Source organism: Trachypithecus francoisi, unplaced genomic scaffold (assembly GCF_009764315.1).
Source record: "Trachypithecus francoisi isolate TF-2019V2 unplaced genomic scaffold, Tfra_2.0 Lachesis_group0, whole genome shotgun sequence".
In the NCBI taxonomy this organism is placed as follows: domain Eukaryota; kingdom Metazoa; phylum Chordata; class Mammalia; order Primates; family Cercopithecidae; genus Trachypithecus; species Trachypithecus francoisi.
This window is the reverse complement of record NW_022681453.1, coordinates 90,507,895-90,531,214: the sequence shown is the minus strand read 5'-3', so window position 1 is coordinate 90,531,214 and position 23,320 is coordinate 90,507,895. Positions and strand designations below refer to the sequence as shown.

The window sequence follows — 23,320 nt, the reverse complement described above, 5'->3', positions numbered from 1 at the left end:
TAGTTATCTGTGGATGTTATCTTTATGTTTTTCATTTATGTTGCAAGGAAATATAATTTTAAGTTGGGTTTTTTTTCCTGCCCTTGTAGGGCCTTCCTGGGGTCTCTTTGCGCATCCTGAAACAGTTTTTCTTTCATAACTCTGTCTTCAGTGTTCTGCAGTGAGGAGAGTCTGACTGGGTGGGCTGACGGGCAGTCTTGTGCTCAGAGTAGCTGGCCTGGCTTCAGGACAAGTGCATGGCTTTGCAAGCTAAAAAGAACTGTCTGAGATGCTCTGATAAAAATATCACAGGAAAGCCAGAGGAAAGGTGAGGAAGGACAATAAAGTAGTCCAGAAACATTTCTGTGGTCAGAGGAAATGTTGGCACTGAATTCTCAAGAAATGGCAGTTACAGCCATATTGAAAGAGTTCTTGAAACTTCAAATTGAAATCTCATTAACTTTCACTCCTGTTTGCCTACTGTCCCTAGAAAACAATACTGTACACCCATATGGTGGCAGATACATTTTTCACTGGAAGCTTGAGTAACTGTATAACATGATACCTTGGTTGAAATGAGTTTTTTTCCCCCTTTTTAAAGTAGGGAAAAATCCAAAGAAATAAATATATATCATGTATTTTCATGATGTATATTTAGCATGATAAAAATTGTGATTAAGAAATTCAAAAGTGTTATATGCTGAAAAGAAATGTTAGTGTTGCACACTGAAAATAAAATATTATTAAAAATCAAAAAGGAAGTCACCATTCTGTTCTCTTCCCTCTGTAACCCATGTAATCTCTCAAGCTTTTCTACCTTTTATGTGCTTCCAGACTATTTGCTATGCATTCATAAACACATACCCTTTTTGTTTGTTCAGTATAATTATGATTATACCATAGGTATTGTTATTTTCTTTTTTCCCTTTATTTAACTCTTCCCCTATTTATAGACACTCAGATATATCCAACATTTTCTTCTCTTTAAATAATGTAGTAGTACATGTGTTTATAGGGGTTTTCTGCCCATTTGTCGGATTTCTGTAGGATAGACTGCTGGAAGTGGAATGCTCAAGTCAAAGAGCATCCATGTTTTGATTTTAAAGCTGACTTCCTAGTAATTTTGAGGGTAAAGGACAGCTTCTGAATGTGTGTTTTGTGACTTTTCAGTTCTTATCTTTGTAAGTGAAGTATGATCAGGTACATCTCTTGCTTCTTCATTTTAGGTAATATCTTTAATTCCAAAAGCACAGGAAGACCCTGAACATACTTAGTGATAACATTAGAATGAACTGTAGCTACATCAAAGTCCCAGTAGGACATGGTGTCCCAGAAACCAAATGCTGTATTTCAAGAGAAGTCAGCCCATGTCGAATGCTGTCCAGAGGTTGAACGTAAATAATAAACCCTGGTTTTAGAAACGTGGAGGTCATATTGGTGATATATATTGACAACAAGAAAGAAGGAAAAAGCCTGCTTGAATTAGGTTGAAGAGAGCCTGGGACATGAGCAAGCAGTAATAAATCTTTAGTGGACTTTTTGCTAGAACAAGGATCAGAGAAATGAAGCAGTAGTTGGCAGATGATATAGGATTGAAGAAGCGTGTTTTGTTCTTTTTTGGTCTGTGTATATGCTGAAGGGAGTGGTTCAGCAGAAAGAAACACTGATGAGGGGAGAAAGTAGATAAGTACAGAAGTAAAATTGTTGAGAAGTGATATGGGATAAAATATAGACTAGTGAAAAGTTGCTGAAGTTACATCTCATCCATTATAGGAGAATAAGCACTGCAAATGTGAGTAAAGATACAGGTAAGATGGTAGATTTGGAGTTGGGATGATGAAGTCACTCTTTTGACTGCTTTTGTTTCCTTAAAAAAATAGAGATTAAATAGTCAAATTAGGAAGAAGAGTAGGGCTGTTGGAGGATACAAAGTTATAAATTCTCATCTTGGAGAATAGGAATGGAAATTTACTAGTCAAACGTAACTGGATTGCTGGGCATACTTAGTGCCTGTTTGAGAGTTGGGTCATGAATTCAGCATTCAACCAGGTAAGTATATTTTTCTGTTGCCCTATTCTGTTGCTGGAGTGTGGGTACAGGGTGACTGCAGTGCTTATTCCTCTTCTAAGAGTTTTGTCAGGTGGTAATATAGGTTCTGTGAGTGATGGCTGCAGAAGAGCTGGTCTACATAAAGAAGAGGTTATAAAGACGAATGAAGGACTCTTCTTTTTTTTTTTTTTTTTTTTTTGAGGCGGAGTCTCGCTCTGTCGCCCGGACTGGAGTGCAGTGGCCAGATCTCAGCTCACTGCAAGCTCCGCCTCCCGGGTTTACGCCATTCTCCTGCCTCAGCCTCCCGAGTAGCTGGGACTACAGGCGCCCGCCACCTCGCCCGGCTAGTTTTTGTATTTTTAGTAGAGACGGGGTTTCACCGTGTTAGCCAGGATGGTCTCGATCTCCTGACCTCGTGATCCGCCCGTCTCAGCCTCCCAAAGTGCTGGGATTACAGGCTTGAGCCACCGCGCCCGGCCTTCTTTTTTTTTTTTTTCTTTCTGAGACGGAGTCTCGCTCTGTGGCTGGAGTGCAGTGGCGCTATCTTGGCTCACTGCAAGCTCCGCCTCCCGGGTTCACGCCATTCTCCTGCCTCAGCCTCCCGAGTAGCTGGGATTACAGGCGCCGCCACCATGCCGGCTAATTTTTTGTATTTTTAGTAGAGACGGGGTTTCACCGCGTTAGCCAGGATGGTCTCGATCTCCTGGCCTTGTGATCCGCCCGCCTCGGTCCCCCAAAGTGCTGGGATTACAGGCATGAGCCACCACTCCCGGCCGAAGGACTCTTAAGATGTGAAGAAGAGAGGGCCGGGCGCGGTGGCTCAAGCCTGTAATCCCAGCACTTTGGGAGGCCGAGACGGGCGGATCACGAGGTCAGGAGATCCAGACCATCTTGGTTAACACAGTGAAACCCCGTCTCTACTAAAAAAATACAAAAAACTAGCCTGGCGCGGTGGCGGGCGCCTGTAGTCCCAGCAACTCGGGAGGCTGAGGCAGGAGAATGGCGTAAACCTGGGAGGCGGAGCTTGCAGTGAGCTGAGATCCGGCCACTGCACTCCAGCCTGGGCGACAGAGCGAGACTCCGTCTCAAAAAAAAAAAAAAAAAAATGTGAAGAGAGGAAGTAGAAGACATGAAAAGGGGCAAGGAGAAGGAAAAAGTACTGGGATCACTGAGGCTGAATGACTCCTAGGTTACAGTGGTACACAGGATAAAGAAAAGTTTATGCTGAAGGCAGTTAATATTTTCAGACAAGTTTGCCTCCTGGAGTTGATTTGATTGTGCTTCTTCGATTTTTTTTTTTCTTTTCCTCAAAATCATACTAAGTCATATGTAATTTCAATGGGAACTATAAGAAACACTTTATTGAAAGTGTTATGTAAAAAGCTTAAGATATATCTTATTTTTTGCTTTGAAGCCCATCTCAGTGAAAATTACAATTTCTGAAAGCCAAGACCCTCTTGTCAAAGATCTGTCAGACTGGTTTTCAAGATATATGTAAGATAAGGAAAGAGGATGCTTGGTTTTTCTTTCTAAAAAACTAATGGTGCAGTTGAGATTGTGATATTGCTATGTATGCATTTGGAATATTTATTTTCTAGTCAGATACTATTACAATTTGTCATTGAAGTGCTTGATTAGCCTTTCCCTAGAGTTAAATGGTGAGTATAAAATATAGCTATTCGAAGGCAAATATATATGAAGTCTTTTATCATGATTCCATCCATTTGCAAATTAAGCTGTCCTTAAAATTCATACATGTGTTCAAAATTCCCAGGCTTTGCTTTTGCCGTAAGGCGCCTGACTCATCATGTTTTTGTATTTTTTAAAACAATACAGCAACATTCTCTTCCTTAAGCCTCACAGTATTCTTTCATTTGATAGTTGTCCCCTGGGCTAATACCGCAGCTATATTTTATTTTAAAGACTTCCCAAGATTTCAGTCACAGTTTATTTTTTAGAGTTAAGGTATACATGCATACTCTTTGGGGCTTGAGCCTTATATGAGAGCTTAATTATTTTTCTCCTTATTAAATGTTTAGAAATCCCTATTTTATATGATTCGGCCAACCAAATATGCTTTGCAAATAAGTAGCTCCTTTTGCTTAAAAATTTTTTTTCATTCCCTCCCCCAGAAACCTAAACACCCAACAACAGGAATTATTGCCATCACATTGGCATTTTACATATGTCACGAAGTTCACCTAGCTGGTTTTAAATACAACTTTTCTGACCTCAAGAGTCCTTTGCACTACTATGGGAATGCCACCATGTCTTTGATGAATAAGGTAATATACTTTAGGTAATATACATATGCTTTGGACTAATCCTTGAGGGATGGAAATCCCATATTTTCTCTTCTCACACTCATTACTGAGGGACCTGGTTTTGAGTGGTTGAGGGCTTGATAGGGATTACAGGGCTACCAAGGGCTGCAACTAGAACTCATGTACAGGATCATTTTACTACAGCATCAAATCCCAATTTATGGGCCTCATGGTTATTGCCAAGTGTCATCAAATCCATGTAAGTACAGAACCTTACTTTAGATAGTCTATCATATTTGCACTATGGAAATTCAGCCAACCTGCTATGTTTCAGATACTACAAATTCACCTTGCATTGCTATGCTTAATTATTCTCATTTGTTTTTAAGTAGACAAGATGGTCTAGAATATTTTAACCCTACAAGAGAATCTTCATGGTCAAAAAGGTTACAAACCTTCATATTGGATCACACTTCTCTTGAATAGGGATTAATAGTGAGGATTCGTATTTTGTTTGTTAACAATTTTGCCTTTTTTTTTTTTTTTTGAGTCTCACTGTTTCGCCCAGGCTGGAGTGCAGTGGCACGATCTCGGCCCACTGCACCCTTTGCCTGCAGGTTCAAGTGATTCTCCTGCTTCAGTCTCCCTAGTTGCTGTGATAACAGGCACCCCCTCCACCACGCCCAGCTAATTTTTTTTCCTTTTTCTGTATTTTTGTATAGACGAGTTTTTGCCATGTTGGCCCGGCTGGTCTCGAACTCCTGGCCTCATGTGATCTGCCCGCCTTAGCTTCTCAAAGTGCTGGGATTACAGGCATGAGCTGCTGTGCCTGACTAAGGATTTGTATTTTACTTGACTGGGAAGGAGTTTCCTAGTTTTCTAATTCTAATGTAAATTAGTAGTGCATCACAAGTGATAGGATTAAAATGTTATCTGTATACTTTTAATATTGAAATATTACTTGATATAAAGTATAGGGATATATCTCATGAAATGAGTCCCCTTGAATCATCCCACTATAATATAAGCTGAGGAAGTGGCATAAATCAGGTTAGATTTTAGTATTGTCTTTTGTCCCTCACCCTCATCCTCTGTCCCCACCACGTAAGACAAGCGCTTAAGTATTTCAAGAATTAGGTGCCCCAACAGACTTTGGATTAGGCTCATTTCTCCTCAGCCCTAAACTTTCCTGTAGCACTTGTGGTATTTCAAGTGTCATCTAAAGAGCAGAATATTAAAACAACTTCCTCAGGAAGAAAACTTAGATATTCATGTATAGAACAGTAATTTTTAACACATCTTAAACTGAACTAGGCATTATAAGTTTCTTATTGCCAGGCTGATTTTTTTGTTTTTAAACTGAGTCCTAGGGACTTCTTCCATTCTCCAGATTTGTATTGTACCATGATTCGGTCTACCAGGGTTTGATATGAAGGAGCCTTACTTATGTGGGAGTTGAAGTGGAAAGAGTGGGCTGTAGGGAAAGCTTTTGCACAAGAACCAGCAAGGAAAGTAATTTAAAAGGCTATCAAAAGTTTAAAGTACATGCAACTCGTTACTTCACATTCGAGTTCTTCATTCAGAACTTTTTAAAGTATTCCATTGGTACTGCTAATACTTTGAGACTGGGAAAGATGGTAATTGCATTTTTCTTCTTTAGAACGCGTATCACAATGTGACTGCAGAGCAGCTCTTTTTGAAGGACATTATAGAAAAAAACCTTGTAATCAACTTGACTCAAGATTGACTCTACAGACTCGGAAGATGATGCTAACAGTTAGTTTTATTTTTGTACTGCAATTTTTAGTTTAAAATATGTTGGATGCACTCGTCAAATAATTATGTTTGTCTGTTGCCGCCTGGTGCTTCATAACCACCAGCTTAATTTCTGTGAATACTGTATATTTAACTTATGAAAACCAAGAAAGGTTGAGATAGCGGGAAAATCAGTTTGGATTGCATTGTTTTTAAAATAAGCTAGTTTTCTGAGGTGTTTTTACACGTCTTTTTATAGTAACTTCATCTTAGATTTTTGAAGGGATATGACTTCCTACTAAGGATTTAGTTTACCACAACAATTCTGACTATAGTAAGACATTTTGAGAAGTATATTTGGCTACTGTAAACATGGCTCGTGGAAAATCACATGACTGTGGCTTGATGTAGCAAGCTGAAACCACTTGGCTCTGGAAATCTAAGTTCATACTGGTTTAATTAAGCTCTCCCCTGACAACCCCAGAATTAAATGAACCATGATTGTGAAGAGTAATTTGGTACAATGAAGGCAGTGTTTTTAAGTTAAAGGAAATAGGCTAAACATAAAGTTCTAGATAAGTAAATAACTAAAGAATACAATTACTAAAGTCTGATGGCTTTGTATTAGTTTAAAGAAATGAAGTTTAACTTTATACAATGAAGCTAAGCTAGGCAAGCTCAAGAAGGAAAAAAAAAATCTTGAACATTATTTTTTTTTGCCTGACTTATTCATTAAATTTTGAAGGTTTTCCACTTGAAGTAAATTAGGAAAGGTACATAAGATAACAGAACAAGTAAACACTTAAGAAAAGTCAAGCTGAGGCTGGGCATGGTGGCTCACACCTGTAATCCTAACACTTTGGGAGGCTGAGGGAGGCAGCTGGATTGCCTGAACTCAGGAGTTCAAGACCAGCCTGGCCAACATAGTGAAACCTCATCTCTACTAGAATACAAAAAAATTAGCTGGGCGTCATGGTACGCACTGTAGTCCCAGCTACTCGGGAGGCTGAGGCATGAGAATTGAGCCTGGTAGGCAGAGGTTGCAGTGAGCCGAGACTGCGCCACTACACTGCAGCCTGGGTGACAGAGCGAGACTGTCTTCCAAAAAAAATAAAAAGTGAAGTTGGCATTTTTGGATTTAAATGGTAAAAAAAGAAAATCTCATTTTCCCATGATAAAAGCTAATCTTCAGATGGAAAGCTTGCCTGGCTACCTAGGGTGCACCAGAGAATCTGATCCAATGCAAGCCAGTCAAGCCTACAAATGTGGTGAGGTAGTCTCCCTTCCTGTATTTTAATAAATGTAACCAAAGGCCATCTGGAGGTGGGGGAATGAGAGGTGAAGGAACAGAACAATAGAGGTTATAAGGATGGAACTAAAAGTTGTCAGAAGAGATATGAGCTGAAGAATTACTCTCTTTTGAGCAATAAATACAATTGGAAAACACTGGAAAAACATGGCTTGATTACTGACAACCAACCTGCCTCTCTAAAGAGGGTGTATAAAGGGTGAAATACATTAGATCGGGCTCAGAAACAGAATGCAGTACTTATAAAGCAGGATAAAGGGGAGTACAGTAGTAGCTGATTTAACCCAGATCAGACATTAATTATGGACTATGTTCTAGGAATACCAGCATATGTCTGCAGAGTGCCACAGTTTTGATTCTTCTTATAACTTTGAGGTACAAAAGGAAGGTACCAGAACTGGAATCACATGTAATCAGTGTGATTTTCCCCTCATACCAACAGCTATAGGCTGCAGTGTGGCTGCTGAAGTTCAGTTGATGATATAAAGTAACTCAGGCTTCAAAAAGGATGGTGCTGTGGGTACACAAGGACATAAAGATGGGAATGATAGACACTGAGGACTGGGGTGGGGGGAGCGAGGGGAGGAGGGAGGGCAAGGGCTGAAAGACTATGTATTGGGTACTATGCTGACAACCTGGATGACAGGATCATTCATACCACAAACCTCAGTATCACACAATATACCCATGTAACAAACCTGCACATGTACCCTTAGAATCTAAAATAAAAGGTGAAATTACTTTTTTAAAAAAAGGATGGTGCTGGTCATAGAAAAAGTCAAAGTAAAAACCAATAGTGGCATTTTCAAATGTTGCTGGAAGCACAGTATTGGCCATAAATGAGTGACGTTAAAATCGAAGAATCTGGCATTTTATAGTATAAGGAAAAGCTACAAACCTCAAGGTTGTTTTATTTAAACCAAATAATCTGAGCAAGACATATATACAATTTATTAAAAACAAATGAACACATTAAAATTTCACTATTTTACAATCTAAATTCTAGCAACATATACAAATACTGAGTGACTACAGTACATGCCGAGGTAAGAAAAGTACATTCTGGGAGAATATCACTGACGCTCAAACCATTTTTATTTCCAATATGTATTTCAATACATGTTTGTTTCCACTTTGCCCCGTGCCACCAAAAAAAAAAAAAATTAACAAGTTGGATTACATGAGAATTGGTGCCACAGTTGACTTTAAAAGCATTTAATAACTTATTTAGATTTTGCAGTTTAGGGACTTCAAGTTCAGAACCAAAAAGCAGAGAATCGTCTTATCTGACATGATGTTTCTATAGACCTCTTGCTCTCTAGGTGACAATGCAGAGCCAGGGCAAAGGTGTTCAAGCTTTGTCACTTTCCACAGCTTTGTGGCCACATTCATATTTAGATAAGCTCGGATTCTGCTCCCCTCTTCTGGGGATGGGGAGAGGCAAGTGTGTATGTGTTGTCGTAATTACTGCATTAATTCTTCACTCGAACCATTTACATCAGCGAATAAACCCATTGTTCAATGCAAAGTGCAAACAGTGAAACGTGGACTTAAATAAACTGGACTAGACCCAGCACATACAACAGGATCTATTTAGATTTACAGCATTTAATAAAGTATAAGTCAGAATTCACAATATCTTAAACTGTGCTGTTTCCTAAGATCAAGTAACAGCCAAGTCAGTGTAATTTTATGAAACCTGTAATGGCCACATTTGTTGTGTCTCTGATGTATTTCTATAACTGTATTAATAAGAAAAAACTTAATCCAATACACCAGTGACTTTGAGTCTTAAATGTTGCAAGCAAAAGATAAAAATACAAGAGAATTTTGTCAGATAGTTACTTTCACATTTTCAGTTGTTACTTGATTGTCTCCAAAGCTATATATGTATCAGATATAAATGTAGTAAAAAAAACAAAACAAATAGAAAACCTCTACTATAAAAACCAATGAACTAAAAAGAAGTACAAAGCAGAAAAACCATTTGAATCAGGCTCAGCTCTTCATCTGGAAAGTAAAGTTTATATAAAAGTAGTAAAAACTAGATATGTTATAAAAATTATTGGTAGTTCAAGGATAGCACAGTGGCAATATGAATTGAGTCTTAAAATATGCATCATTTCAGAAAACACTTGCCTCTTAAAAAAAAAAATCCAAAACTAAACAACAACAAAAACCTCCAGGAAAAAACAATCAATCAGGTATACACAATTAAGAATAGCAAACTTCTTTGGGAAAATGAAATAGTTACCAAAAACATCTCTCTTAAAGCTTCAAACAGGTGTATTACTTGAGGAAAAGTATATTCTCCGTGTTAAGGATGAATTTAAAAAATCAACTGGTTTGCTCTCTTCCCACCTGAAAAGGGATGACTGCGTTAATACATGTGCTTTACACATCCATGTATGTTTTAATAAAAGTCTAACATCTATGTCTTTTGTTTCAAACATTTTGAAACAAAGTATGTATTGATTTTTCAATGAATGAAATTGCGCCTCTAAGTTTGGAGAAGGAAAAACCAGTGAAAATAAGGCCAACAAAACCATACCACAAAAGGGCAGGAAGCTTGCAGAAATAAACAGTTCTCTTTCTGAAGCAATGTTTTAGAATACTGATATAATTCATGGAAGCAAGAAAACAAATACTGTTCATCTTTATTCAAATTGAGTGAATTCTGGCAACATCATAATCTGGTGGCTCAGGCCAACAGAAGTGACTCGAACTTTATGGAAAAGTACTGTTCTACATTAAATCTACAGACAAAGGTTTATGGAAGAGGGAATGTCAAATTTATATATTTTTATCATATGGTGAACTGCTCATGTCATGTTGCCAGTCTGAAAGTTTTAAAGATGGTTTTACATTGTTGGCTAATAAATTACAGAGGATTTCTATTTTGCTGTGTCTAAAACTAGCTCTGGGCAGGTATGAACAAGTGGTGACATGGAAGCTGCCAGGAGGTATCAAAAACAAGGCATGAATATTCATTTGCTAGGAAGCTATAATGTCTGTTCCCTAGGTGACATACAGGATTACTCAAACCTCTTACCACACAGACAAAGTGCACAATCATGCAGTCCTGAAAAATACACGTTAGGTGTATATTGTGTGTAATAGTTTATGGAAAACTGAAATGAAAAATTATTTTTTCTGACTAAAAATATAAAATACCTTGAGACTCAAGAAAAATGTATATTTTGTGAATGTATAAAACCAAAAAGGACAAATTCTGGTTACTTTTTAAAGAGGTAATTTATATTACTTGAGTGAATAATTTTGCCTTTCACTGTGATAAATGTAAGTGGGTCATGTTTACAGCACTCCCTTAGAAGCCTTCAACTTCATAACTCTCCTAGGAAAAATCCCATTGTAAATAAAGTTGGGGGTGGGAGAAGAATCTCCTTTAGAGCTTTCAAATCGTCAAGTTGTTCCTGTTTACACATAGAGGAGCATACTTAAAGACATGAAGGGATCTGAATTCATGAGACTAAGGCAAGCATCACTCATCAGAAATACTCAAACATTTTACAAACACAAGAATGGGGCAAGCCACCAAGGGCCTCACGTGGAACACGCAAGGATGAGACCAGGCCATATGCTGTGAAGCATTAAAGCTCTAAAGAGTGTCACAAAGTGAAAAAGCAATCCCTCTGCTCATTACAAGTCAGAGAATCCCAGCCAGAGATCTTAAGATGGATAAGTGGATACGGCTGCAATCAAAACAATGTTTATATCAGTAATTATTAAAAAAACAAAATCCAGAAAAGAATATAGGAATAGAAGAGGAAATCATGATAGTACCCATCTCTCACAAACAAGACTAGAATTTCAAGCCATTAGGTATTTCAAGAACAGTACCGTGCGTTATTGCCAGTCAGGCTTACAGAGCCATCTCGAGTTCATTAATGTACCTGCAGCATTGGTAATAAATACTCTCAGTGATTTTTAATTTCTCTGAAGTGCATTATAGGGAGCTTTTTCTGTATTAAAAATAGTGTTCTACAGTAGTATCAAACAGGACATTTGAAATTTAACAGGCGAGCAGTAACTGTGCCACCATAACACCTTTAAAGCAAGATGGCAGGATTAGTAGTTTCCTGTACCTCAGTCACCACATTTTCCCCAACCACTTCAGTGACAGATATGTAATACATTCTATATATTACTACCACTAATAATTAAAAGAAAAAAAAAAAAGGCCATGTGCTTTAAAACGATGCTTTGTAAAAAGCAGCATCACCTTCAAAGGATTTCTTTAAAAACATCACATTCCCCATCCCTTCCTGCTCCTGATACTTCCTGTGTGCTCTGTGGCACCTGGTACACCAATTCATCTGGGGCAGGTGGACCTGGCTTCCCACCTTTCGGGGTATCATACTGGGCCTGGGCTGAGGAGCAGCTGTCAGTCCTGGAGAGAAGTGTATTGTAAGTTCCCACTAGCGGGGGCGGTTGGTTCCCCGTAGCTTTGAAAGTGGATGTGGAGGGCAGACCAGCTGAAGCTGAGGGGTGCCCTGACATGTCCATGATGATTGGGGTTGCATACTCAGGCCCCGTAATTGGGAGTGGTTCAGCATAGGCATGATAAACTTCCTGCCCTGGTGAGTTGTAAGGATCTAGGTCTGCATAGCCTGCTTCTTTTCCTTCTTCTGGTTTAAAGGTAGATCTCTGATGAAGTGTGCCAACAATTCCTCCTACGAGTGGCTGAGCATACTCTGTGGGTATCACAAAACAACAGAGAAGTCATTTTACTAGTAAAGGGATTGCATAATTTAGGGTGGCGGCTGCAGACTACACTAAAAGCAAACATTCTTTAGGGTACTTTTGTTGCCATCAATAATCTGCAAGAACTTCAAAAATTAAAATTAAACATACTGTCTAGTACTTCTCATAGTAACAATATACCAGAAAGTCTCATTCATGTAATTCTGCATAAAGAGTTTTCACATATGTTCTTTAGATTTACAGACAGAATATTTCTTTACTGAATATTTCCTTTCTGAATTATTTTATGAATATTTCTTTGGAAAAGAAACATTCAATTACTGAAATAAATATTAATCTTGAAAAATAATTTCAGAGATTTTTTTCAAACATTAGGAAATATTTAAAATGAATACATACTAGGCTAACAGGGTAAATACTGTAAAGCTTCCTCTGTCTTTCCTCTTCTCCTCTTAACATCTCGGGTCTCCCCACAAACCAAACAAGCAAAGCCTCAGTTAACGTACATAACGCCCAGCGTCTTTAGAAATGAGTGTCCCAACTTTACACACACAACATCCAAGACACAGAAATCACTCTCTAAGAGTCACCTTTTAAAAAGTGGTTCTACCTTTAGGAAACAATTAGTTTCTTAAACACGAAAGGGATCGAAGATACTGTAAATCCCAAAGCACTTTATAGCAAGCCTAAGCAGTTTCTCCCTCTGCCTGGTGCCAGAAGGCTGCAACATAGCTACCTGCAGAGTCAGCCTGCAGCACTGTGGTGACTTCTCTTGGACTCAGGTGATTAACTTCGCTGCTGCTATAGCGAACTGGGGTTTCCTCATGGTCCACTGCTTTTGCAGGAAGAAACTGCTTCATTCCTTTCCACCAACCTTCATTGTGACGGTAAGCCAAAGAGACCATTAAATAAAAACCTGTATCTCAAACAGTAATATCAAGAGAGGAATCCTGTTGCATTTAAGCCATTTCTATAACAAATATCTCTACAAACTTGCCTTTATAATCAAACTTTTTTTTTTTTTGCTGTGATAGACTATCCAGCACCAAGAAGTACATGGTAGAAATCTCTACCAAACACATGCAGGCAAATCACTGTTAGTATAGTACAGCCGGATAGAGTACCTATTTTAGGGGTGGCTTTAATTATATTTTTCCCAAAAAGTATTTTCCAAGATCTACCCTGGGGCACTAGCTGCCCTTTTCTACCCTAGCCGCAGCAGTGAACTCTCCTGGCTCCTAAGAGCTGATCCAGTAGTGAGACTGGGAAGTGAGAGACTGGTAGGGGGCCCCTTTGGTGTCACTTGCAGCAATTCAGAAGATGACAACTCATCATGGGAGACCTCCCAATTCCTCAACTGCTGGACTCCACTTGGTGAATAACCATGGCAGAGAACAAACACACACTGGGTCCTGAAGACCACGGTCCTTTGTTTCTTACTCAGGGTTCACATGGGCCACAGAAAGCCAGTCTCCCTCTTGAGAAACAGATACGCAGGAAAAACTACGCAAGTTTTTCAGAAGAAAAAGAACAAAGCTTGTTATAAGAAATGTGTACTTTTCACTTCATTACTTACGAACTACAAGAGATTTTGCAGAAGAGTAAAAATGGTGAGAACTGAAGAGTAATGCCCTTGTTCTAACAGTGTCGGGAGTTCACCTGGGCCTGAGAATGACTCTCTTTTTTCACTACTGCCCCCTGTAGGGGAGGGACATCCCTCTGATGCAAATGAGATGCAAAGACCATGTGAGTTACCTGCCCGGTCCCAGTAAGGTAAGTCATAGGTGCCTTCAGTTTTTTTCTTTCTGGAAAAATACAGAAGTTAGCAAATAGAGTAAATTCACTGGTAAGACATTTATGAAACTACAGAACAAACACCAAAGTTAATAATTAGTCTAGAGTACATTTCTCTGTTTGCTGATCTACCCAAGGGAGTCCTCTATTTCATCTGACTTTCAAAGTTGCTATGCTGAGGTTTATAAATCCTGGACTCTCAGTAAACAACCATCTTTTGCCATAGCTACCTTGTTACCTACCTATTACCCACTCAAAAGGGATAAAAGAAATGTAAAAATGCGAAGTCTGTCGATGAAAAGACTGAATCAAATCAAAGAATCACCTCTGATATGTGAGTTATTATAGGTAAATTATGCTGTCTGTTTTGATTTCAAATAAAGATATCAAAAATCAACTGAGTCATAAAATTCACAGATCTAAAAAACCCATCTTCTGATTTTCTATTCTGCATTTTTTTTCTCCAACTTCTTTTCTTCTACAGTCTTTTTCCCTAGAGAAGTTTAAAGGGTCTCATACCCTTAATTGCATAGATCTGATTCCTCCAACCATCCCAGGATAAGTCAATGCTCCCACTAACAGTGACAAGTGCAGAGGGAAGAGAACATGACTCTCCAGGCGTGGGAGGCACTGAAATTCTCTTAGGGGAAACGAGAGTCACGTATGCATCAAAGAAGATTCTCCCCAGTCCACCTCTCAGAATTGTAACTTCTCCTCCCCAGGAAAAATTTCCCTCCATTAAGAACTAGTATTCACCGAGTGCCCTTTAGAAAGAAAAACCAAGCAAATGAGTAACATTTTCTGATTCAAGGGTGTAAATCTAATTCAAATTAGTCTGTGCAAGCTAAGGAGAAAGCAGATACTATTCTAGTCTACAGATGAGGACACGGTGGCTATGCGAACTGCTCAAGCTCACAAATGTGGTTTTCATAAAAAGCCCAAGCCATGTGCTTTTCCTACTAGGAAACATTCTCCAGTATAAGACTGTATTTTTGATACTAAACGCATCTTCATTTTAAAGTGTAGCTATACTTACTTCATTATTTCAAAGTGCAGTATAAAATTTGTGGAAAAGATAGTAAGTGTTGAAGATGTTAATGAAAAACTTGAATGGAAAATAAAATATACTGATTAAACACCTTTCTCCCTGAAAATGCTCTAATCATCGTATGATTTAGAAACAAAAAATAAATAAATCATCTTTCTAAATAGAAGTTAGATGCCCTATATGGCTAGGATAACACATTTAGGGCATGAATATTAGCCATAGGTTGTACTATAAAGGATTTTATATACTTAATCTCAAGTGACAAAGCTTCGGGTTACGTATTCATTACATATAAAGTGCTTAGAATGAGCTCTGGATTCAATAAGCTGCAGCTGTTTTTATTATCATTCTCCTCCTCCCTATTTTCCACAGCACATCAATGGCATCTGCTCCTTTACTCCTTGTCATAAAGCCACTCATCAGTGATTTCGACTACATTCCTAACAGTAACTTCAATTCTCCAGCTCAGATCTTGTGTCCTTAACGCCAGGTGTGTGGTCGAATTGCCTCAGGAGTCTAGATGTCCACAGGGTCCTTTCAACTCTATGCCAAACTGACCTCAGGCTCTGCCTGCCTACTGCCCCCTCAACAGCAGCACTCCTCAGTCCTCCCCACTATCCCAAACTGACCTCAGGCTCTGCCTGCCTATTGCCCCCTCAACAGCAGCACTCCTCAGTCCCCCTCACCCCGTGCTTTACTAACAGTGGGTTATACTTTATTTATTATGTGTTCAGAGCAGCAGTGGGTAAGAGCACGATCTCTCAAGCCTGGTCTAAAACTCTGCTATGTTTCTGTGTTGTTTTTAGTATGTGGAAATTCATTCTGGATGCCCTCCTATACACACCACAAATATGGCAGAAACAATACACAGTATATTACATACACTCTGCTATGTAACAGCCGAGGGACCTTGGGCAAGTTCTTTATGTTGTGTCTCATTTTCTCCTGTAAAATGGGAATTATAGTACCTGCTTCATAGATTGTTTTGAGGATTAAATGAATTAATACATGTATTTAGAATAATTATGTAGAATAGTGTTTAAGATTAGCATTCAATTTTCTATAAAAATTAGCTACTGCTGCTGCGGGCCTCATCACTATTATCACTGCTGTTGCTAAGTTCCTTAAATGCATCCTGCTCTCTCCTCTTTGGCATTTCCTAAAGCTCTTTCCTTTCCCTACTGTTCTCATACTAACGCACTGTGTCTCTGCTCAGACAGCCTGCTCATGAAGGTGGGATCCGCCAGCTTCCTCCCATGGCATATATTCTATGGCTGGTGTTACAGCTGGGAGTTTTTTTTTGCGTTGCATCTGTTCCTAATCTGTAAGCTTTGGCGTTCATCACTGGAATACCCAGCACATGGCTCAATACTTGGGACAGGGTAAGAGTCAAGTATTCAAATATTTGTTGAATGGCTGAACATATGAAGTCATTCTCATTCTCCACCAAACCTGTCTCTCCTGCTCTGTTATCTCAACTCATGACTGGTCTAAGTGCACAAGCCAGAAACCTCAGATTCCTCCTGTATCACTTCTTCCTTACTAGGCAACTAGTCATGCATCCTGTCAATGCTACTGGGAAACATCTCCTCTTCAACTCTTCTCCCTTTCCTAGAATCAGCATGTTATGTGCCTGCCCGCCCTAAGCGGTTTCCTAACTCATCTTGCTAAGTCTCTCAGCCTCCCTCCTCTTCAATCTACCTTCAAAACTGCCACCATCTTTGTATGATCATCTGACAATATCACCTCTTTGCTTAACACTCAATGACTTTCCATCCATAGAATAAAATCTAAATTTCTCTCTTCCAGAAAAGCCTTTCCTGATCCAGGCCCAGACTGCACCTCTATGGTTACTTCTTAGGACCCTCCCATGCCACATGTACATGCGATGACTCACTATTTTGCCTACATTCTGTATCTCTGTGCCTTCACTCAAACAATTCGCTCAGTTTGGGCCATTCTGTACTACTATGGTCTGAATATATGCATCTCTCCAAAATTCATATGTTGAAATCCTAATCCTCAAAGTGATGGTATTAGAAAGTAGGGCTTTGGTAAGTGATTAGGTCATGAAGGGAGAGTCCTCGATGAATGGGATTAGTGCCCTTACAGGAGAGGCCTGAGAGAGCCTGTTGATCCCTTCCACCATGTGAGGATTGGGCAAGAAGGCACTGTCGACGAATGAGCCAGAAGGCAGGCCCTCACTGGTCACTGCGTCTGCAGTGTTTTGATCTTGGACTTCTCAGCCTCCAGAATTGTGAGAAATCAATTCTATTATTTATAAGTCACCCAGGTTATGGTATTTTCTTATAGCAGCCCAAACAAAGACATCTACCTTCCTCTACCTAGCCAACTACAATTCCTTTAAGGCAAAGCAAGTCAAACTTGAGGATTCCCCTTTTCTGAAGAAAAAATTTCAGTTAATTCTCATGGTTCTCCTCAGTAAAACATAAATAACTCATCAAACCACATGACATAGTTTCTTGTTAGTCACCTCTGCTAAACACTTCAGAGAAAGGAATTGTGTCTCATTCTTTAAGCAAATGTAACTATCATGGTCAGAAATTGTTCCTATTAATGTACATATCCCAGTGTATAATGCAGAACTTGATACAAAAAAGGTACTTAGTAACTGATTGTGGAACTGAACTTACTTATTTTTAATGGGAATAAAGGAGAAGCATGAAATTTTCATTCTAATAACTACCTTAACTCTTACTCTCAAACAGGTAAACACTGTATGTAGTTCATATTCTATATTTAGCTTCTACTTCACATTTGGTGGTTTTGGGCTCAGGTGAACTAGTTATGTACTAACCTGTTTCTCCAGTGCCAGGCACACACTAATATGAGAATGAGAGTAGTGAGGACCATGACCAGCACAGGGACAAGAACTGCGGCCAGTGCTACATCTGAAGTTACAAAGACAAAAACAGACAAACAAAAGCCATATTAACACCAAAGGCAGAAATCACTAGGGAAAATTAACCACATCATCTTTCAACATTTTTCTACCTCACAGAAATACCATAAACATTATTTGTCAAGACTGGGCTGGTGGTAACTGCAGAATACAGTTTTTGCAGATATACAAATGCTTGTTACACTATTCATTCCATCTGTGTATAGATTTGAAATTTTCCTAAGTTTTTAAATCACTAAAATAAAATTGAAAGACAAATGAAAAATTGGGAAAATATATTTTCTACATATGTGAAGAGTTACTGTAAATAATTATTATAATGTAGGGCATTACAAATCAAATCCAAACATTTAAGAGAAAAATCAGTAGAGATTAACTAGCAGTACATTAAAAAATACAAGTAACCATTACATATGTTAGCCTCACTAGTAATCAAAGAAATATAAGTTACACAACCAACACAAAAAAAGTTAAAACAAGAACAAAATACTACTTTTGCTAATCAATGTGGCAAATATTTAAAACAACAACGAATTGATGAAGAGGCTACTGGGAAACAGGTGTTTTTTAATGGAAATATAAAGTGATACTATCTCACTGATTGGCATTTTTGGGCAATATGCACAAAGATCTATTGGCAATTCCATGCCTAGAATTTACTCTCAGAAACTAAAAAAAGATGTATCCTTAAAGACGTTCTCCCTGTTTCTGCATAAGGGTGAAAAATTGGAAATAATCCAAATGCCCAAAAATGAGAGGGAATAAATCATGGTATCCTCCTTACAAGAGAAAATAATCCAGCAATTGAAATGATGTTACATCATAATGGCAAAGCATTCATATATATATGGGAAGGTAACAACCTGGTGTTAAGAAAGTCAATTGGAAATGTGTGTGTGAACAGGTCAGAAGCCAGCACATGCTGGAACTAGGAGAGATTTCAGGATAATTTAATCCCCTAATTTCACTACAGAGATAAGGAATTCTGGGCCCAGATATAGAAAATGATCTGCCTAAGGTCATTTGGGATATTAGTTTATTCCTTTGTCCCTCAACCCCCTACTTGCCATGAAGATGACAATAGCAGCACCTGCTGATATTTACTGGGGGCTCAGAGTTGGACACTGCAATGAGTCTAATCTGCAGCATCTTCTTTATTCCTTAAAACAACTGTATTCAAAAGAGAGACAGGCTGAAGATATAGGAGAGGGAGAGGATAATCAGTAAGATCAGGTCCCTGAGAGGTGGATGGAGGCGAACCAGGGCACAGGTGATATAATCAGCCTTGTGCAACATAAAGAAGCCCCCTTTTCACTGCAGTGAACAGAGGCTACAGATAGGTTTGTAGGCACCACAAAAAGGGAGTTTCACTGGAAGGAAACTCCCTACTTTCTCTGTGAAGTTGGAGCAGTAACTGAGAGTGGGTGAAGATATCTGGGTGAAGGGTTTGAAAATAAGGGGAATATTTAAAACAGCTACAGTTGAGAAGAGACAGAAGCTACTACAACCTTTCAGAAGGACAACCAGCTGGTGCCACGGGCCCCACTGAGGGAGGACCTGGAAGCTACAGAGGCACAAATCTGACCATGACATCATCTTTTCCATGAAATCACTCTCAGCCTAGCTGTAAAAATGGAGAAGTGTGTAAACAGAAATAATGACTTAGACTAGAAAGTACTCAGAATTCACAACAGTAAATGTGCTTTTTCCGTAAGATTTGTGAGACTAGAGAGGACACTCAAGTTTAGATGGATGCTGTGTGATTTAATCAGAGGCTTTAAAACATCTTCTTAGGTTCAAAAAATAAGTTCATATACTACCATCCCCCCAAAAAAGAGACAGGAGGTCTCTGAGAAGACCAGCTCATTCTTTGTTAATTCTTTTTGGGCATACAGGGATCCTAATTCCGGAAGGAAATTATTTAAGGACTCTTTTAGCCTTGAGGTTCTAAGATGCAATCAGATTTTAAGATGAGCAACACTTTTCAGTGACTGATCTCCGTTCAGGCATGTGGTCTGGGATTCTGCCTAAGTACATGCCTTCTGACAACTGGTAAGCAGCTAAAAGATGCTGAGGATCTCCTGCCTCTGGGAACTCTTGATTCTCTCATTGGGCAAGTCAGAGAAAATTATGTGAATCCAGGCAAACTTTCAAAAAATGAGAATGACTGAAGTTCTAGGTGGCATAAATTACTCTGAATGAATTGCTTTCTCTCTCTGCACTTTCCTGAAACCGAGTAAGCTGAAACCCTAATACTTAGTCTACTATGACACTGACACTTTTTTGAATTCAATTGAAATTTTGTTTTTCAACAACTAGTAAGACTATGTTTTATATAATTTGAGACCTTATTTATCACTGATAACAAAACTTGAAAGTAACTTCTAATAAATTTGTATTTATAATCTTAAAAAATATAATTGCAAACACTTAAAAAGAGACCAAAGTTTTTTTTTTAATGAATATGTTAACTCAGAGTATTTTTTAACAATTAGTTTCCACTAAAATTCTGTTTTTATTTTTCCCTTGTTGCCATCAAGTACCCTATCCATCAAATTAATATATTATCAAGGGAAACACGTTTGTTTCCTGCTATGATTTCAGTTATTTCTAGAAAATACTGTATTTCTAAGCCTGAGAGTCAACATGTTTAGCTGTAAGGAAAAATAGATCACAAGACGAAGCCTGCAACACAGTGGCCTCCTCTAAATATTTAAAGAGCAATTCTACACGGCAGCAGAGACTAACTTAGATCAATGCAGTCTTTTCCAATGAAAGAAAATCACTTTTTTTTTTTTTGCTATACTTAAAAACTATAGTTGGAAGAAAAGAAACTGACGGTTTAAAAATGCCCGTGAAAACTTTAGTTAAAAACAAAACAATACCCTATGTACTAGGTGTTCATTTTCATGTTTGCATACCTTTGGTTACATTTGGAGTTACGGTGGTATTTTTGATATCAGGACTGGCAGTTGTTTGTTCTGTCTGTGCAGGAAATTCAATGCTACTGCGAGGTTGTAGTGGTTGCGTAAATTTTGGGGCACGACCTTTAAAAAAGTTTTAAAAGCTCTTTTTAATCTGTACCAACTTGATTAACATAAACTTATTTGATAATGCTTTTAATATATTTTTGGAAAGTTGCACAATAAATCCAAGGAATATCAAATTCTCCCATTAAAAACAGGCATACCTTTGGCTATTTTTGGAGGGGTTGTAGTGTTTCTGAGGTCATTGCTGTTCCGAGGAGGTGGAGGTTGAGTAAGTTTTGGAGGACGACCTTGAAAAATGGTTTAGGAAAATTTAAACATTTTGTTTTTAAAAATCATAGTTAAAAGAAGTAATGTTCAATGTCTTCAATATTTTCTATTTAATTCTGCAGAATAATTTTAACTCTCAGCGAGAAATATATTGGAAGGATAAACATTATACTCTGCAATAAATGCACAAATATGCCATGATTTCTCAGTTTTTAAATAACTAAATCATCTGAAAATAATCTTAGGAAGGAGAATAATGGGGTGGAAAGTGATGTTGAATGCTAAAGCTATAAAGAAGTCATCCACTTTATTCAATTCATTTAATAATTATTTATGGAGGTCAACGATGTGTCAGGCACTGTGGTAGCCTTTGGGGGTACAACAGTAAACAGTATATTAAAATGTGTAATATTGACATAAATTATTCTTGCTTTAAATGTATTGTTACAATCTTTCATGCTTATGTTAAACAAATATTATAGTACATGAGACCTGATTTAAAATTATTACGATTGAGACTAAATTTGGAAAGTGATCTCATTTACATTATCTCATGAATTATGCTATTTCTTCTTCCACTTATAATTTTGGAAATCATTCTGATAAGTAACTTTTTAATATGGTAACCATTTATTTTTTTAAAATCCCTTTAAGAAGATATTGTAATTAGAGTTTAACCAGAAAAACACTCACATTATTAATTATTCTCTCTGAGAACAGCAAAGTCATTTTAAATTGGCAATCCAGTAAAAGTAACATATCTTAAACACACCATCTCTTTACCTTTCGGAATAAACTGACATCCGAGCAGCTCCATTTTCATGGCAATTTTCTGCTGCCATTGGGTAGGATTCACTCTAATAAAACGTGCAATAATTGGTGGCAAAAAGTTATTACGCACATCCTGGTGATAATCTTTGTTTCCTTGAAATACCTTTAAAAAAAGCAACAAAAAAATTGGTACTTTAAATCAACAGCGGTTAGGGCTAAATTTCTCCACTTAAACATGTTTTTGTTCTTTGCTCTAGGCCTTAAATTACATCTGTAAAGTATGACAATAAGGATTAATTTTTAAGAAAATAATCACAATTTGGAAAACTATTAAGATGCCGCACATTTTTATCAAAAGTTTATAAAAGAAAATAATATAGAAATGATTTTAAGATGATTTAAGAACTTAACAACAGGGCTAACTTGGCATTTGGGTAAAAGGTTTCAAATCCAGTGAGACAATTTATCCTATTAATAAAGCAGTAACTCTAGTTGTGTGGAATAAGCAACTATTTAAATATATTAATTTTTAAAGTAAAACAAAATTGATCATGCCAGGTCTTAGGGGAAATATTTTGCTTGTGTACTTTTCACAATTTTTCTCTCAACAGGTTGAAAAGGTGAACATATACTAAGGAACATATACTAACAAACATATAACAGGTACATACCTCCACCTACTGGATAAACTGCATAAAGACAGCTCTCCTATTATAATCCTGGTTTTCATTCCATGCTGCTATTTAAACTAGAAGTGACTTTGAAATGCTATTTTATGCTTAAATTACTAATTTTTTTAGAGCTAGAGTCTTGCTCTGTCATCCAAGGAATGCATTGGCAGGATCATAGTGCAATACAGCCTAGAATTCCTGGGCTCAAACGATCCTCCCACCTCAGCCTCCTGAGTAGCTAGGACTACACAGGCATATGCCAACATGTGTGGCAATATTTATTTATTTATTTATTTATTTATTCAGAGAAGAGGTCTTGCTTTGTTGTCTAGGCTACAGTGCAGTGGCGCGATCTTGGCTCACTGCAACCTCTTCCTCCCAAGTTCAAGCAACTCTCCTGCCTCAGTCTCCTGAGTAGCTGGGGTTACAGGTGTGCACCAACACGCCCAGCTAATTTTTGTATTTTTAGTAGAGACAGGGTTTCACCATGTTGACCTCAAGGGATCCACCTGCCTCAGCCTCCCAAAGTGCTGGGATTACAGGAGTGAGCCACTGCACCTGGTGACCTTTTATTTTTGTAGAAAGGGGTCTTGCTATGTTGTTCAGGCTGGTCTCAAACTCCTGCCCTCAAGCAATACTCACGCCTAGACCTCCCCCAAAGTGCTGGAATTACAGGTGTGAGCTACCACGCTTGACCTGTGACTAATTTAATGATTGTAACTATATAGCAACAAATGCATTATAAAAATAATCCCTAGGTAAAAATATGAGTTTA

At 38.1% G+C, this 23,320-nt stretch overlaps 2 protein-coding genes across 21 annotated transcripts in view; one reads left to right on the top strand and one right to left on the bottom strand.

Moving 5' to 3' along the window:
* ST3GAL6 (ST3 beta-galactoside alpha-2,3-sialyltransferase 6) overlaps window positions 1-22,588 on the top strand; it is an 82,695-nt gene extending 60,107 nt beyond the window's left edge. For 17 of the 19 annotated variants that reach the window (XM_033211517.1, XM_033211505.1, XM_033211512.1 and 14 more), the window contains 2 exons: window positions 4,161-4,313; window positions 5,953-8,519. In XM_033211517.1, the coding sequence (XP_033067408.1) occupies window positions 4,161-4,313; window positions 5,953-6,039 (240 nt within the window). In that variant the 3' untranslated portion in view covers window positions 6,040-8,519. Of the gene's footprint in view, window positions 1-4,160; window positions 4,314-5,952; window positions 8,520-9,839; window positions 11,535-13,783; window positions 13,855-22,485 lie in introns of those variants that run through there. The other 2 variants (XR_004437137.1, XM_033211501.1) reach the window with 2 other exon arrangements.
* The window catches only part of DCBLD2 (discoidin, CUB and LCCL domain containing 2), a 92,115-nt gene continuing 77,021 nt past the window's right edge, over window positions 8,227-23,320 (bottom strand). Inside the window, exons 10-16 of one of the 2 annotated variants that reach the window (XM_033211500.1) lie at window positions 21,887-22,037; window positions 21,037-21,123; window positions 20,768-20,893; window positions 17,742-17,835; window positions 13,837-13,886; window positions 12,818-12,955; window positions 8,227-12,071 (exon numbers count right to left, since the gene is read on the bottom strand). In XM_033211500.1, the coding sequence (XP_033067391.1) occupies window positions 11,602-12,071; window positions 12,818-12,955; window positions 13,837-13,886; window positions 17,742-17,835; window positions 20,768-20,893; window positions 21,037-21,123; window positions 21,887-22,037 (1,116 nt within the window). In that variant the 3' untranslated portion in view covers window positions 8,227-11,601. Of the gene's footprint in view, window positions 12,072-12,817; window positions 12,998-13,836; window positions 13,887-17,741; window positions 17,836-20,767; window positions 20,894-21,036; window positions 21,124-21,886; window positions 22,038-23,320 lie in introns of both variants that reach the window. The other variant, XM_033211499.1, reaches the window with a different exon arrangement.